Source organism: Acinonyx jubatus, chromosome C1 (assembly GCF_027475565.1).
Source record: "Acinonyx jubatus isolate Ajub_Pintada_27869175 chromosome C1, VMU_Ajub_asm_v1.0, whole genome shotgun sequence".
Lineage (NCBI taxonomy): Eukaryota > Metazoa > Chordata > Mammalia > Carnivora > Felidae > Acinonyx > Acinonyx jubatus.
Window position 1 is genome coordinate 63,509,728 of NC_069381.1, and position 17,244 is coordinate 63,526,971.

Sequence of the window (17,244 nt, forward strand, 5' to 3'; positions counted from 1 at the left end):
ATAGGGTTGCAGGAATTCAGGTGAGAGATGGTAGAGGGCTGAATGGGGGTGTTCCCATTGGGAATGGAGAGAATTGCCAGAGTTGGGAGAACTTGAAGTGAAGAATGACAAGATTCAATTAGTAATGGTGGTTGAGGTGGAGAAGGAGAGGGAAAGTTAGTATCACTCCCAGGTTTGTGGCTTTGTCAGGGGGTGGGGCTGGGACCTTCACCACTGGAGAGGCAGAGTGACAGATTTGGAGAGATGGAAGATGAGTTCAACTTTAGATGGACTGAGGGTAAGGCTCCCATGTGCCAACCAGTGGGAAAAGTCCATGAAGAAGTGGGCTAATATAATACTAGGTGTCATATATGGAATGGGAGAGGAGTTTCACTGTTTTAATACTTTTAAACACCAATAATGTTCTAAACAGACCTCTCCTCCTCGTTTGAAGACTGATTTACAGTCCTGTCATCCCTCCTAAGTCTTATTTTTGAAATAAACACCACATCAGCCCTGAGTGCAACTGAAAATGAGCCGAACCAGAGCAGTGGGGAATATGGTCTGTTTGGCTCTGTATTTACCAGTGCCCTTCTTCAGTGACCCCAGCTCTGGCCCTCTGCACTGTCAGCTCTGAAGGATATTTAGTCTTTCCAGCCTCAAATTACTTAACCCTCCCATGGCCTTTCAAGACAAATCCTGAGTATCTCAGACACCTTACCTCAGGCATGTCCAGGAATAAGCACAAAAGGTGAAAGTGTCTGCCTCTGCTCAAACTGGCCAGAGAGTCTCACTGTGTCTCATGCCTTCAAAGCCAAAACAAAACTCCTTAGTAAAACAGATCCTCCTGCTCAAGGGTGTTCACTTTCAGTGAAGGTCAAGAAAATGATCAGAGCCTCTTCAGAACTCAGGATACAGATGGTCCCCAACTTACAAAGTTTCGGCTTAAAATTTTTCAACTTTATACTGGTGTGAGGGCAATACACGTTCAGTTGAAACTCTACTTCCAACTTTGAATTGTAATCTTTTCCTGGGCCAGCCATATGTGGTATGATGCTCTCAGGTGATGCTAGGTAGTGGCAGCTCCCAGTCATTCACGTGATCGTGGGATACACTTACAACCATTCTGTGCCCAGGCAACCATTGTTTTTCACTTTCAGTACAACCTCCAATGAATAACATGAGATATTCAACACTGCATTATAAAACAGGCTTTGTGTGAGATGATGTTGCCCAACTGCAGGCTAACATAAGTGCTCTGAGCACATTTAAGGTAGGCTAGGCCATGCTATGGTGTTCAATTGGTTAGGTGCATTAAATACATTTTTGGTTTATGATATTTTCACCTTGGGTTTAAAGGATTTATCTGTAGGTAACTCCTTCATAAGTCAAGGAAGATCTGTATTAAAAAAAAAAAAAGCCTTGCCATTCTGAGTAGAATTCAAGCTGGAGGGAAACATCATAGTCCTCTGAGCAAATAATGAGTAAATGGGGGCAACTCAGTGGCTCAGTCAGTTAAGCATCCGACTCTTGATTTTGACACAGGTCATGATCTCATGGTTTGTGAGATTGAGCCCCATATCAGGCTCCATGCTGAGCATGGAACCTGCTTAAGATCCTCTCATTTCCGGGGCATCTGGATGGCTCAGTCAGTTAAGTGTCCAACTTCAGCTCAGGTCATGATCTTGCAGTTTGTGAGTTTGAGCCCTGTGTTGGGCTCTGTGCTGACAGCTCAGAGCCTGGAGCCTGCTTCAGATTCTGTGTCTCCCTCTCTCTCTGCCCCTCTCCCACTCACAGTCTCTCTCTGTCTCTCAAAAAATGAATAAAAACATTAAAAATTTTTTACAAATCTTCTCATTTGCTCTCCTTCTGCCCCCCTCAAAAAAATCATGAGTAAATGGAAAAATGAAATCCAATTCTTGCAACTTTGGAAACTCATATATTCATTCATTCAACCAACATTTATTACACAGCTTCTACATTTAATTAAGCCACTTTGCGGGACAGTATGGGACACAACAACGGAAAGTTCCTCTGCCTCCCTAGGAGGTGACACATGACTGGTCAAGATTGATGAAGAAGTAATTTGCAGTATGAAGTGGGTTATATTGATGGCAGAGAGCAGGCCAAGGGCCCTCTGTGAATTAACTCATTGAAACCTCACAGCCTTATGCAATAGTTTATATAATTACCATTATTTTATAGATGAAGAAATTAAGGCACAGGGAAGTTGAGAAATTTGCCAAAGTCAGCAATTGGTAAGTGATGGGATTTGAACTCAAGCAGTTGGAATGAAGGATAATTTGTTGATCAGTTGGCCTTGACATAGGACCCTAAACGATGGTAAGCTACAGTGACTGGAGTCATTCCAGAAGGAGGCTACTCTATGGGCAAAGACAAGGATGTGACATCTGAATTGAGTGGTGGTCCCATTTCGGGAGTTTAGAGTTCTTGAAATGACCAGTAAAAAATAAGATTAAAAGGATCACTTTTAGAAATGCAGACTTCTCAGGGTGCCTGGGTAGCTTTGTCCGTTGAGCATCTGACTCTTGATTTCAGCTCAGGTCATGATTCCAGGGTCATAGAGTTTGCTTAAGATTCTCTCTCTCTCTCTCTCTGTCTCTCTCTGTCTCTCTCCCTCTGCCCACTCTCCTGCTCACACACACACTCTCTCATATATATATATATATATATATATATATATATATATATATATGAAATTTGGACTTCCCTCTACAGGTAATAGGGAGTTATGGAAGATCTTTTAGCTGGAGTGATATGATCAAAGCTATACTTTAAAAAGAAAATGTGCTTCCTCTACTCTAGCCACTAAGTAAAATAAGTAGACAAAAAAAGAAAGCTTCCTATTTGCATGAGAGAATAATTACAGTTATACTGCCTGCTTTATAAAATATATAATAGCTCTGAAATGATGGTTTCTTTATCCTTGCTCACATAGTCAAAAAAGTGGGAGTTCCTAATATCTCTGATTTAAGCAATGATTCAAGGACTGGGTCTTCTTTCATTCCTTGGCTTTACTGTCTTTGACAGGTGGCTTCCGGGTTCACTGTGCCACGTATATCAAGACATCACAAGGGGACAGAGAGTGGAGAAGGCACCTGCTTCTTAAGTTATCCAATGACTTCTGCTCCGATTTCATTGGGACGCACACGACACCCCTGGAGGCATGGGGACAAGGAATGTGGTTCCTGACTAAGCAACCACTTCCATCTATGACTACATTGGGGGAGGGAAGCATGAATTTTGGTGGAAAGTCTATCACACCTGAATGAGGAAAGAAAAGCTTATTTACCCTTCAGCAATAACTTCTCAGAGCAGTCTAGCACCTCATTTTGAAGCATGGTTGAGGAATGAGTTTTATGAACAAATGAGGCTTAAAATAAAATAACATAAGCATAGTCCCTTTTAGCACTAAATTGTATTTGTCTAAATTATTCTTGAAGGTTCCAAATTGATTTTATACATTCCTACCTAAGTGAACAAAGCTTAACTTAATTTAAGCTTTTCTTGATGATTTAGGATCCCCATTATGAATGTCACTTATTATAATGCAGTGTGTTGTATACGGATGGCTTTTGAGTGGTGTGGAAATATTTGTTTCTGCACTGAATGCCTCCAGAATTCTAGCTGTTCTGTTGAATTTTCTCTTTAATCTTTCTGTCCCCTTAAGAATTGTTATAGTCACTGTGTCATCTCAGTGCCTCTAATGTCTATGTTTCCAATGCTTTCTTCATTCTCCTGCCATTCTTATTATCTACTAGTTCCTACCACTGTAGATTTTCTTTCTTCTTCTCTTGAGACCCTTCCCTTCAATCTTCTTTTCTTTGCAACTCTTCCACTCGAGTCTGTTTTGTCTGTTATGGTGGACGGAGCATGCCCACATCTGGGAGTGGGATTGACCCAGCTGCCAAACAGGTTGAGCCTTAGAAACTCTAGGACCTTGAGCACTTTAACCTGGACCTTCTATTTCCTCAAATATAAACCGAGGCGGTAGGTAATACGTACCTTGCTGATTTACTTTAGAATTTAACTGAGATCATAATAAGTATAATAATATAAAAAGTTTCTTGGTAATGGTTGGTAGCCATTACTGTTGTTCTTTTGGCACTTATGGGACCCAGCTTTTATTAGCACTAGCGATAGGAATAAAAACAATCCACAGGATTCCAGCAAGTTGGAATAAGGGTATGAATGGGGGAAGAGGTAGAATAGAGGAGACATCTCCACTGAGAAGTTGGCTGAAGCCATGAGTCAGGATCCTGAAAGTCTCCAAGGAGTTAGGGATCTGCTAATGTGCTTGAGTGTAATCTAGAGAGATCTAATATATATGGAGGAAGCCAAAGAGGAGTATTAAGAAAAGAAGAAGGCTGGATAAAAATCCTCACTGGTTTTTGTTTTGTTTTTACCAAAAAAAGCCCCTCCCTCTTTCAAAAAAAAGAACTAAAACTCTCTTCAATGATCAGTCCTTTCTGCCTTCATCCACTCGCAGGCTTCTTGAAAAAGCTGGGATGCCTTTTGCCAGGAACAGCTCCCCTGTATTTACAACCTCACCAGGTCGAGGCATTGCCAGAGGAGTAAAGGCAGTTGTGTACTGGGCAGCTTGCCCAAGAGGTTCCATTACACAGAGAGTAGGTACTTAATAACTATGTATTGAGCAAATGAAAAGGGAAAAGAAGAAAAGGTGATTTTTCACTAATACAAAGTAAGTAATTCTGTGGCCCAGAGGATGCATGATGTTTAGCAAAGGAAAGCAGGTGGCAAAGTACCTCCCTAGTGTGTACATCACAGCTAATGTCTATCAATGGTCAGCAAATGAGTATACTGTGCCAGCATCAATAATCCTGTTCTTAGCTTTGTGCTTTATTTATTTAACTAATGGCTGCCTTACTGGTAGCGCATCATGATGGCGTTTACTGAGCTTGGCAAAGTTAAAAATTATGATTTTGTTTACTCGTGTGTTTCCAGCTGGGGTGCTGAGTTGTTATTCAGGCTGCTGATGACCATTCTTCCACTCTCAGAGCCCCTAAAGTAGGCAGTTCAATAAACAAACCATCAGCTCCAGGACCAAAGTGTCAACACTGACACAATCTGGTTATTTGCTACTTGGCAGTAGTCAGTGTCCAGAGCCTCAAGTAATGGTTCATTTTGAAAACTCCCTTATGCTTAGATAATAAAGTGAATAAAATGTAAGGCTACAGTGTGATCAGTTCAGTTTGTACTACTCCGTCTTCTGTGAGAAGGTTAAGTATGTGCACCAAATTAAATGTTCGATTTGGGATGATTTTCTCTCTTGGTCTATGCCTGGGCACACCAAATGGAAGTGAAAACCAAAGAGAAAGCCTGGGTGAGGCTGTGGTTCTAGAATGCTCCCCTCACCTGCATGAACTAATTTTGCTACCTGTGCAGCAAATATTTAGTGATCACCTACTATATATTAGGTCCTGGGGATGTTAGGGTGACCTAAACCCAACAAACACATGAACCTAGTTTTTTTTAAGGTTTATTTTGAGAGATAGAGCGAGAGCGAGAACAGTGGGAGAGGGGCAGAGAGAGAGGAGAGAGAATCCCAAGCAGTCTCTGTACCTGTCAGAGCAGAGCCAGATGCCAGGCTCGATCCCATGAATTGCGAGATAATGACCTGAGCCGAAATCAAGAGTCGGATGCTCAGCCTACTGAGCCACTCAGGTGCCCCAACATGAACCCAGTTCTTAAGAACCTTGCCATTTTGTGGGGAAGAGAGACACTGAGTCAGTGATTATAGACATGGTGAGAATTATAAAGGGAGAATCAGAGTGCTAAGCTAGTCTTGGAGTTTAAGGAAGGTTCTCTGAGATTATGACGCTTTGAATGAGTGCTGAAGGAATTACAAAAGTCAGGAGAGAAGAGGCAGGGGAGGGAGACTTTGAATGTGATTATTATTACAGTTAAGTCACAAAATAACACTGCAAGGTAGATGTTATTGTCCCAGTTTACAACAGAGGAAGCTTGGGTTCCAGAGAAAGCATGTGCAAAGGCCCCAAGGCAAAGCCTCATGAATAGTGCCACTTGGACCACAAAGTCGAAGTCAGTGCAACTGGAGTGTGGAGAGCTGCAAGAGGGTCAGGATACAGGATTTGGCGAGGTACGAGGGTCCAGTGAGCCACTGGAAGGACCTCACCCTCAAAGCAATAGGAGGATACTAAGGAATTTTAGGGTTTAGGGACCCCTAACATTTAGGTCCTAATTATGTGCATTTTAGAGAGACCACTCTGGCACCTGTGGACATTTGAAGTGTATGTGGGAGGACTGGCAGTGATCCAGTGAAGATAGCAGGTTGAGCCAGGGGTGGGGTCAAGGGGAAGGAAGGTACAGGTGGGTAGAAAAGATCAATTTCACCAGGGATACAACAGGTTGAGTGTGCTGGCTCCATGAGTGACTGGACATAAGGAGAGTCAGGTAACCGGTCATTCAGGAGAGTCCTTTATGTATCTGTAACAATGAAGCCATGATAGTAGTACTCTTTATGTCTTACTGAGTGATTACCATACCATTTTACTGATGAGAAAATTGAGGCTGAGAGTAGGGAAGCACCTACAATAAGTGACTTAACTGAGGGGTGCCTGGGTGGCTCAGTTGGTTGAGTGTCTGACTTCAGTTCAGGTCATGATTTCAACAGTCCGTGTGTTCAAGCCCTGTGTCGGGCTCTGTGCTGACAGCTCAGAGCCTGGAGCCTGCTTCGGATTCTGTGTCTCCCTCTCTCTCTGACCCTCCCCTGCTCATGCTCTGTCTCTCTCTGTCTCAAAAATAAATAAAAAACATTAAAAAAAAATTTTTTAATGACTTAACTGAGATTTGAACCCAAGTCTGACTCCCAAGCCAGTGTGATCTTTCTACTTTAACTCTACAGATTTAATGTTCTGTCCAGTTAGATTTTGTTACTCATTTGGTCCACCAAAACCATGGCTTGTTCCCCCTCCATTTAACTCAGCTATATGTGGAAGTCCCAAATTCTCATAATTCTCTTGTGATCATCCCCTATCAGTTATCTTCCCAGATTTGGACTACGCTGTGTTTACATTAAGGCCTTTGTAAATGTAGCAGAAGCCAAAGAAGCCAGTTTTGTGGAATCTGGTTTGTCTGACAGCATTAAATATCACCTTCCTCTAATAAAAATGCAGCTTTTTGTTTGTTTTAATGAGCACAGGGGGCGTTTATATCCAATCTCCTCCTAGAGGAAGTAATTGCATAGGAGTGACCTTTGAAGGAAATCACATCAGGGAGTTATCTGAAAGTCTGTGAGGTGAGCCAGTGTGTAACATCAATCCTTGTACTAGCATACCAGGGAAGAAACAGGCTCTGGGAATGGGCTTGTCTCTCTGACAACTCATCCACACCTTTTTTGGACAGAGAAGAATCATCTACTGCTTGTGGAGAAAGTAAGGAAGTGAAATATTTCTCTAACAATCTATTGAGTGCCTGCTGTGTGCCATGCATACATCATGATCTCTGCTCTCGTGGCACTCGTGTTTTAGTGGCAGGGACAGACAATAAAGAAATTAAAAATGTAAATCATCAGAGACTGTGGTAGGTGCCAGAGGAAATAAACAGGATCGTGAATAATGGGATCATGATAAACTTGTAGCTCAACTTCCTCATCTGATCAAAACGAAGACAATGGTAGAACCTTCCTTTCAAGGCTGTTTTCTGGATTTTAAGTTAGATGATGTATGTATTCATATCCAGCTGAAGATTTTGTCAGGGTCATAAGTGGTTAATATCTTTGTTATGTGCTAAGTGGGGGGAGGCCACTTCCAATTAAAGCAGTCAGAGAGGACCTCCTGGAGGAGATGACTTTTAAGCTGAGACCTGAGAGATGAAAAGGAGCGGAGCATGTGAATAATTGGAGAAGCAAAGGCCAGACACAGAGGAGGAATGAACGCCTGATGTCTCCCGGTGGCAGAAAGGAGATCAGGAGTCAATGGGGTGAGAATGGCAAGTGAATTGAGCTGAGGGCCATGAGGTGAGCAAGATTCCAACCAGGCAAAGAATTTGGATTCTACTCTTCAAGTAGGGAAGGAGGGTCCTCTGTGCATTAAAATCCTCACTCTTACAGCTGCATGGAGCATGCGCTGTAAGGGTGAAAGCTACCAGACCCAGAAGAAGCCCTGGTGGGTGGGGGTGCTGGTAGGATGGTGGGAGGCTTAGGGTGAAGAAGGTGCTGGTAGCAGTATATTTGTTTCCAGAGCTGCCAGAACAAATTCCCACAACCTGTTTGTCTTAAAACAACTGAAACGTACTCTCTCTTGGTATATATGGCAGCTAGAAATCTGAGATCAAGTTTTCCACAGAGCCAGGTTCTCCCTAAAAGCTCTAAGGAAGAATCCTACCTTGCACCTTACAGCTTCCTCACCGTCGTTGGCCAGTAGATGCCTCACTGCCTTCTCTGCTGCCTTCATCTCCTGGTGTAGTCCCTGGGTGTCTCTGTGTCTCAGACTTTCTTCTTCTAAGGACACTGGGACTGCTCCGATCCAGTGTGACTACATCTTGACGTACATGTTCATTATATCAGCAAAAACCTTTTTTCAAATAAGGTCACGTGCACAGGTGGGACTTCAACATAGTGCGTGTGTGTGTGTGTGTGTACAGGGGCTCTTGGGATGGACACAGTTCAACAGACCTCTAGTCTGGCCACACCTCTGAGGGGCTGCACTGGCTGGAGAGAAACCACAGTGGCCCACCTTCTGGAGCAAGAGCACAGAGGCATTCGGTACTTTCCCTGTGATGGGAGGTTTACATGCTGTGTAGCCATTCCTGGTTGCTTATTCCAAATAGGCAGGCAGGTGGTACAGAGGCAGGCAGTCGTGCTGAGGGTAGACTGTCAAATAAGGAGTAGCCCTTCTTATTCAACTTCCTCCACAAAATTGCTTCCATTTGTAGGTTACAGCTTCAGTGTACTACTAATCCATGGTTCCTTTTCAGTGAGTCCCCAGTGGCTTTGAACATTCTATGGATATAAGTGGATTTTCTTAGATTTTCAGGAGTGAGGAAACCTGGAGTTCATCCCAGGTGCTGCTTTTAGGGTGTGACATTGAACAAATCCCATAACCTCTTGAGTTTCAACTTCTTCCTCTGTAAAATGAGGATACAGGCCTGGTCCAGGGGTTCTCAACCTTGAGGATGCATCAGAAATCACTTGGAGGACTTGCTAAAACACAGATTGCTGGGCCCCACCTCAGAGCATCTGATTCAGTGAGTCTAGACTTTGTTGTCCCTACTGGTCTGGGAACAACACCCTGAAAATTATCAGCCTAGACGATCTCTGAGATTTCTGCCAGTGATGCTATTCTGCAAGAAGTGGTAAGTTTGGGATACATGTAGGAGGATAGACCCAAGAGGGCTGGAAGAGTTGTAGCAGATGGAGAGACGGGTATCAAGAGTGAGCTTTGCAGGGCGCCTGGGTGGCTCAGCCAGTTGAGCATCCGACTCTTGATGTCGGCTCAGGTCACGATCCCACAGTGTGTGGGATCAAACACCGCACTGGGCCTTGTGCTGACAGCATGGAGCCTGCTTGGGATTCTCTCTCCCTCTCTCTCTCTCTCCCTCTGCCCCTCCCTCCCCCCCTCTCAAACTAAATGAACTTTTTATAAAAAGGAAAGAAATAAAAACATTTTTAAAAAAGGAATGAGATTTCAATTTTGTGTTGAGCAACTGGGTGGAAGGTGTGCCATCAGCTGAGATGCCAAACCCTCTCTTTGAGATTGGCTTTACTACATTCATATTACAGATGAGAAAACAGGGACTCAGAAAATCTAAGCCACTTCACCTAAAATTATCCATCTAAGAAGTAGAAGAAGCAGATTCAAGTCAGTGACTCCAAAAGCCATATTTTATTTTATTTTATTTTATTTTATTTTATTTTATTTTATTTTATTTTTTAATTTGTTTAATGTTTATTCTTGAGAGAGAGAGAATGAGCAGGGGAGGGGCAGAGAGAGAGGGAGACACAGAATCTGAAGCAGGCTCCAGGCTCTGAGCTGTCAGCACAGAGCCCAAAGCAGGGCTTGAACCCACAAACTGAGATCATGTCCTGAGCCAAAGTCAGACACTCAAATGATTGAGCCACCCAGGCGCCCGAAAGGCCATAGTTTAAATACTGCTCAGTACTGCCTCCTGCCCATGGAGTTCTTCCATCCTAAGGCAGCCAGTAGACGAAAAACAGAAAAGGTGGTGTTGAAGGTTGGCAGTGAAAGCTGGTGGGTGGGCTTGTCATTGAGAGAGAGGAGCAGCTTGAAAGAGTAACATTTTTCTAGGGAATCACATTAAATAATCAGAGTGGCTTATACCCATGTCAGGCTGAACCGAGATTGACAGCTAATAAAAGCCCAGTAATTACAGGAAAACATCAGATTGAAAAGTGCAGAGATTCTTGAAACACCTGAAGCCATTTAATATATCTTATGTTTGCTCCAGACCAACAAGCAGCTCCCAGAGCAAGACCGGTCTCATTACTGAGCTAATGGACATTATGCTCTGAGGTACCTTTCCCTCTGCCAAATAAATCAGAATTTTAAAAAGTGAAACCTGAGATTGCCATGCTGCAAATGTTTGCAAGGACATCACTGAGCGTTTTAGGTGTCAAGTTTAATTTGACTTGGCCTGGTCTATTCTCTTAAGAAAGGCTCAGGAGGCATCAGCTGGGTCACAGGGAGAATTCCTTCTGCTCTTGCTCTCTGGGCTGTGACAGAAATCAGACGTTGATTCCCCGAGCGTGCTTTCTCAAGCAGGGATTGCTCCTGCCGCTTGAGCCCAAAGGAGGAAGTTGTGATGCAAGCTGTCACGCTCCCCTAGTCTCTGGTTTGGCGGGGGGGGGGTGCGGGGGAGTGGGTGAAAGTAGAGACCCATTCACACCTTCTAAAATATTCTAAAACATTCCCGAGTCCCTACTAAGTTGTAGACACCAGTCCTAGGTACTGGGACGATGACAAATGCTTACACACTAGCAAGGAGCAAGAGTGATGGCAAAAATAAAACGGTAAGCTCCAGGTGTGTGCACTGTGGACACTCCCTCCAGAGAGCCAGCCTTCCCACCTCCGAGAGGCCTGCCACATGCTCGGCCCTAACGAGGTTGCAGCTCTGAGCACCAGTGGCCTCCATGCGCTGTAGATTTTCCTGGGCATTTTTTACTTCACAACAGCTCTAATGACCTTGGCATCAAGCTCTTACTGGGGATTAATAACTGGCTGGGCTTAATGGCCCTCACTGTGTCCTGGGCCTTTTTCCTAGCCAGCCATTAATTCCAGGCAGCGCCCTTAGCTCTGGCCATTATAGCTCCCTGGACAAAGAGGCTGTCCTGAAGCAAATGGCCATAGCTTCCTTCTCTCCAGACAGAGCTTTCCACATTATACTCCCCCTTTTTCTCTCCATGGCATTAGTACAGAGGGCTGGGGTCTTTAGGCAAATATTTGGTTAGGGCACCACACTGCCTTCTTTTTATTTTTTTATTTTTAATTTTTATGTATGTATGTACCTACGTATGTATGTATGTATAGGGAGGGTCAGAGAGAGGAGAGAGAGAATCCCAAGCAGGCTCCATGCCCAATGCAGAGCCCAACGTGGGGGCTCGATCTTATGACTGTGAGGTCATGACCTGAGCTGAAATCAAGAGTCAGATGCTTAACCAACTGAGCCACCCAGGCGTCCCTTATGCCTTCTTTTTATGTCCCAGGAGGTTGGCTTTCTCAGAGAACAGACAAGACAGGCTGTTGGGTCTCATTCACTCATTTATCAATCCATCCTTTTATTCAGTATATATTGAGTGCCTCTTATGTGTCCGGAAGCAAAGAGATTACCAAGATTGCAGTAACCTGATAAGGGTGCCCATGTTTCCTACCATAGGATGGTATACCTCACTAAATGGGGCTTTAAGGAAAACATCCCCAAGAATCAGGGAGACTAAATACTGTGAGGAGGAGGAAGTCGGAGAGAAGGCCTTGCTAGCCAGTGAGTTCACCGGAAGGGGCCTCCACTCGCGTCCTCCATGGAGTTTTATCTCCCAGGCCGCTAGCAAAGCTGCAAGTTCACCTTCCTGTCCTCTGCTTAGTGATTCATCAGCCCAGCATCTGAGTGCTTAAGGGAAGAATATGTGAACACTGCCTCAGGAATCTTAACTCACCAAGGCATGCATATTTCCACCCATATCATTAAGACACTAAGGATTATAATCGTACTGAGATGTGGGGGAGCATGGCTCTCTCGGAGGACTGTAATGCATCCTGAGAAACAGGGTCATGGAGTTTGTATAATTTCTAGTCCTCCTGCCTCCCAAGACATCATCAGTCCTTCCAAATGCAGAAAACAGACTTCATTTCCTCCTTTGGAAGTGATTCAGCCTTTGGTACATGCTCTTCTCAGCTGCGGGAAATGTAACATTATGTTTAGAACAGCTATTGTCATTTTATTGGCACCACTTACCAAAAGACACTTAAGGCATAATTCAGACTTCAATCTTTTTTGCATTGTTGGGTGCGCCTGCACAACTCGAAGAGTGAGTGTTGTTGCCCGAGGTAATCAATACCTCAGAGCTAAGGCAGATGGACAGGAAGCATGAGGGAGGGATTTCTGGACTGGTTGGACCCAGTGTGTTCTGATGGTGCCCAGGAAGCACAGAGGATCAGTATGGCACAGTCGGGAACCATGGCCTTCCCTGAAAGGGTCTTCCACTGGCCGCATGCACACCTAAGAGACACAGAGAAGGCACCTCAGTCTCCATAGGAGACCCAGGTTTCACCCGTCAGCCACCCTGTGCTTTGAGAATCACAGCAGAATAGTTCATTATGGGGGAAAGAGATGTGGGACTTTTCTTCAGAATGTTTTCCCCAGTAAAAAGAAGCACAATGTCTCACAATGATCAAACTAGAAATTTCAAGATGATAATTCGAGGTGAGTCTGATGAGAAAAAGCAAGTTCCCATGGCTATAGGGTCCAATGGAATGAAATCCTACAAAGTGACCTTATTAAACAAATACACTGACTTACACAGCACCTCGGGGGTGTACTGAGTGTTCCATAAATGTCTTTCAAATGAATGAACGAATGAATGTCATGTGGCCACATGTATCTGGTTGATCTCTTTATCAACAAGTCAAGGACCTGACTTGTAATTCAGATCCTGGGTCTCCTGACCCTAATCATCACCCAGTGACGTAATATTTGCAGATGCCCCTGTCAATTTTGTAGGAATTTTTTTTAGGGGGCTTCCCCACGAGTAGAACTTTCCCAGGGTGCAGGACCCTCAATGCTGAAACCCAAACAACCCCTAACAAACCGGGTGGGATGGTCAGCTCAAGTGTCAGAGTCCGCCCTGCCCCTCGGGCAACCCTCCATCAGCCCCCCTGCGGCCAAGCATCCGCCTCTACTTCCTCCCGACCGACCAAAATGAGGCTCTGCTGCCTCTGTTCCACTGAGACTTTTTTTGGCTGAGGCCGCCAAATCCAAAGAACACTTTTGGTTTCACTTGTGCTATCATGTCTTGTGACGCCACTAACCACTGGCTCTTTAAAGTTACCTCTTCTGTTAGTTTGCATTGCACAGACCTTTCCTGGCTGTCTTCCTGCCTCTCTAGCTCTTCTGGACAGGCTCAAGTGTTTTCTCGCCTTTGGTCCCATGGCCCCTTGTACCTGACTTTATTATAGCATTTACTCCACAGTCCTGTAATTATTTATCTGGGGGCACTCTTGCCTTAGATTGTGTGCTTCCTTGAGAGGAAAAACAGGATTTTATCTGTCTTTTTATCTATATCACCAAGTTCAATGCCTGACACATGATAGAAACTCTATGGTTGAATAGATCCTTTAACCTTCCCTCTTCATCCTGTATGTATGGGATATGCAGGAAAAATAAGAAAAGGGAAAATTAAGTATTTCTGCCATCCTTTGGCCCACAAACTTGCCCCTCAACCCCTCAGGGGATTCACAAGGGCCTCATGTTCCAGGTTCCAGGAGTTTCCCTGAAGGGAATAGGGGCCACTTTCTATACATAATGTGGCTTTTCCTCAAAGGGAGATTTGGGCTTAAGTACATTTCACCCTCATTAATTTAAGGCTCTAGATGGATGAGTCCACTGTTAATAGAGCTCCAAGGGATGGAGGTATTGGATACGAGACTTTTGTCATTTTACTGCATCCACCCAGCCCAAAGCTCTTAAAGCAATAACTGATTAAGAAACAGCAACACTGAGCTTCTGGGGTTGAGAGAGGAAAGGAAGAAGACGATGAATTAAGAAAACATCTCAGGGCATTTGTTCTATTCATTCTATTTACTGCACTGCGACGCCATTAACCACGATGGTTAATCCCATGGGCTCTACAGTCTGATTTCCTGGGTTTGAATTCCAGCTCTGCTACTTTCTAACTGTATGATTTTGAGCAAGTTCCTTCCTTTTCTATCCCTCAATATTCTCATTAGTAAAATGGGGGGGGGGGTAATACAATATCTTTCTTATGGGGTTATTTGAAGAATTAATGCAACTATATAAAAAGCTCAAAACAGTGCCTGGCACATGGAGATATCTAATCACCATTAGCAAAAGTGCTCTTTCTTTCATGTCCCCCGACTTGCTGTGCTCTAAATAGCCCCCTCTACTAATACTTTCACACAGTACCCCTTCTCATCCTGTCATACTTTATTGTGAGCCTTTACTGACCTGCTGTCCCTTACTAAAGTATAAACTTTAGGGATTCTGCTTTTTCCTTCCATTTGCATTCTTACTGCCCATCATAGTGCCTGTCACCTAATAACAATAGTTGGATGTCAAATGAATGATGAGAATCTACATTTCATAAGCTTATATGTCAATTATCAACCCAAAGTGATCAGTACTGATTGAGTATCTACAATGCACTCCACTCTGACGGATAATCCCAATAACAGCTGTCATTACTGAATGATCACTGTACCAGGTCCTATGGTAGGGACTGGGTTCAACTCCCTGCAATTGCTATTTTTATAGGTCAGGTACTGGGAATTTCAAATGGCCCAGTCTAATACTATGTGTATTCAATTCTCCCAAGGTAGAATGGGGCATTAATTTTCCTCATTTGGAGACGAGAAACCTGAGATTTACAGAGGTCAGTAGCTTACCAAGGTCCCACAGCTAATAGGTAGTGGAGACGAGGCTGGATCCATCCTATAAGCCCCCAAAACTGGTGCCCTCTGCCACTATGCTTAACTGACTGAGCCACCCAAGCGCCCCCTTCTGCCACTATGCAGTGAGGGAAGACTGCTGTCCTCACGTGCCCTCATCTGGTTTTGAAGGCAGAGCTATGGCTCAGGAACCCTGCCCCCCACCCCTCAGTAAATACAAGCCCTAAACTGGATCCAACTTGCTGAGATTATGCAGGGAGCCAGTATGTCCTGTTCAAAGTTAACTGGGAGGAAGGGCAGAGGCTCTGGGGCAAGTCTAACAATGCTACTTTCCTTCAGAACATTCTTGATTGTAATTTTCTCGTGCACTTGCTGGCCTTGGCCTCAGGTCCTAATTACATTATGTTCAAACAGCAACTAAGAGATAGTTCTCATTAAACATAAACAGGGGAATGTTTAATTTGTGGGAACATAGGTGTTCAGAAAGCAAATCGTTGGTTCAGGGTGTTGAAATGAGCATTGCCGTTGGCGTTGTCCTTGGGCACCACACAGCCAGGACTCCCAAGGTCTGTGGCTCTGAACTTGAGGCTTTTTTTTGTTTGTTTTTTTTACACTTTTGAAGATGGACCAACTCAATTTCACTCCCTCTCCCCTTAAAATGGGAGAAACTATCCTAGTTGTCATTTCAAAATTATGGCATCTGAGGGATTACAATTTGCATGTGTTTCCCCCATGTGATTCTCAGGCGATGTTTATTTAGGATAAGCATATTTGTACAGCATCCAAGAATATTGATAAACGCTTAGCTTTCAATAATGTGAGCTAAGAGCTAATGTCATAGCAAAATGTAGTGTAGTCTTTATTTCAATTTGGGGTAACTTTGGATTCAGAAAGACCTGGGTTTGAAAGCATGACTTCATTACATCCTAGTTATGCATCCTTGCGCAAATTTTTTAACATCTCCAAGCCCAAGTATTCCCATCTGTAAGATGGCTGTGACAGCAACCTTGCTGGGTTATGAGGATTTGGTTATTTGGTGCCAGCTAAGCCCAGAGCCCAGTGTTTGACAGGTCAATGCAAGCCCTCTTTCCATCTTGTCAAATGCTCCTTGTCACCAATTTGGGAGAGAATGTAAGAGTGGATGAGGTAATAGCAGGAGAAGTATATTCTGGCATGGGAGGGAGGAGAGGGAAGACTGGCCGCCTTCTGAGGCGGTGAAATGACCTAGTGGTGCCAAGTGAGGGCTGCCTGCTGATGGTGTCCTTCTCCCTCTGCCTTCCAGCCCCTGAAAATGCACTGCAGGGACTGTGCCCTGGTGACCAGCTCGGGGCATCTGCTGCACAGCCGCCAAGGCCCCCAGATAGACCAGACCGAGTGCGTCATCCGCATGAACGACGCCCCCACACGCGGTTACGGGCGCGACGTGGGCAACCGCACCAGCCTGAGGGTCATCGCGCACTCCAGCATCCAGAGGATCCTCCGCAACCGCCACGACCTGCTCAACGTGAGCCAGGGCACCGTGTTCATCTTCTGGGGCCCCAGCAGCTACATGCGGCGCGACGGCAAGGGCCAGGTCTACAACAACCTGCAGCTCCTGAGCCGCGTGCTGCCGCGGCTGAAGGCCTTTATGACCACGCGCCACAAGATGCTGCAGTTTGATGAGCTCTTCAAGCAGGAGACTGGCAAGGACAGGTAGAGGGCGCAGGGTGGGGAGTGGAGGGCCGCAGGGGAGGGTGAGGACGTGTGGCTGCTGGCTGATTCATTGGAAGCCAAGCTTTTGCTGAGGCTTTTTGTTGGGGCCCCGCTGTTCATGCCATTGATAGAGCTCCTCTGTAGGGTCCTGGGGACTGGCTATCTTTGTAAGGCAAAGTGAATGAAGCACTGAGACACTGTGTGGATAGTTCAAGGCCAAGTCCCTGTTTTGGAGGAACAGGCGACAGAGCTGCTGGCTTACACTGGTAATAAGTGCAAGATCGTATGTTTTATTGCATTTCCTTTCACTTGTGTGAACACTAACCAAAAGGAGAGTATGGGTTTATTTTTCCCTTTCGAGGCAAACATTTATTCAGTCCACGGACAGGCACTGAGTACCTACCTACTCCTCCACTGCACCACGCACTGGGGG

The 17,244-nt window shown here is 44.7% G+C and overlaps 1 protein-coding gene across 2 annotated transcripts in view; it reads left to right on the forward strand.

Annotated features, from left to right (window-relative positions):
* Positions 1-17,244, forward strand: part of ST6GALNAC5 (ST6 N-acetylgalactosaminide alpha-2,6-sialyltransferase 5) — a 176,127-nt gene that overhangs the window by 135,021 nt on the left and 23,862 nt on the right. For both annotated transcript variants that reach the window (XM_053214261.1, XM_053214260.1), the window contains exon 3: positions 16,402-16,811. In XM_053214261.1, the coding sequence (XP_053070236.1) occupies positions 16,402-16,811 (410 nt within the window). The remainder of the gene's footprint in view (positions 1-16,401; positions 16,812-17,244) is intronic.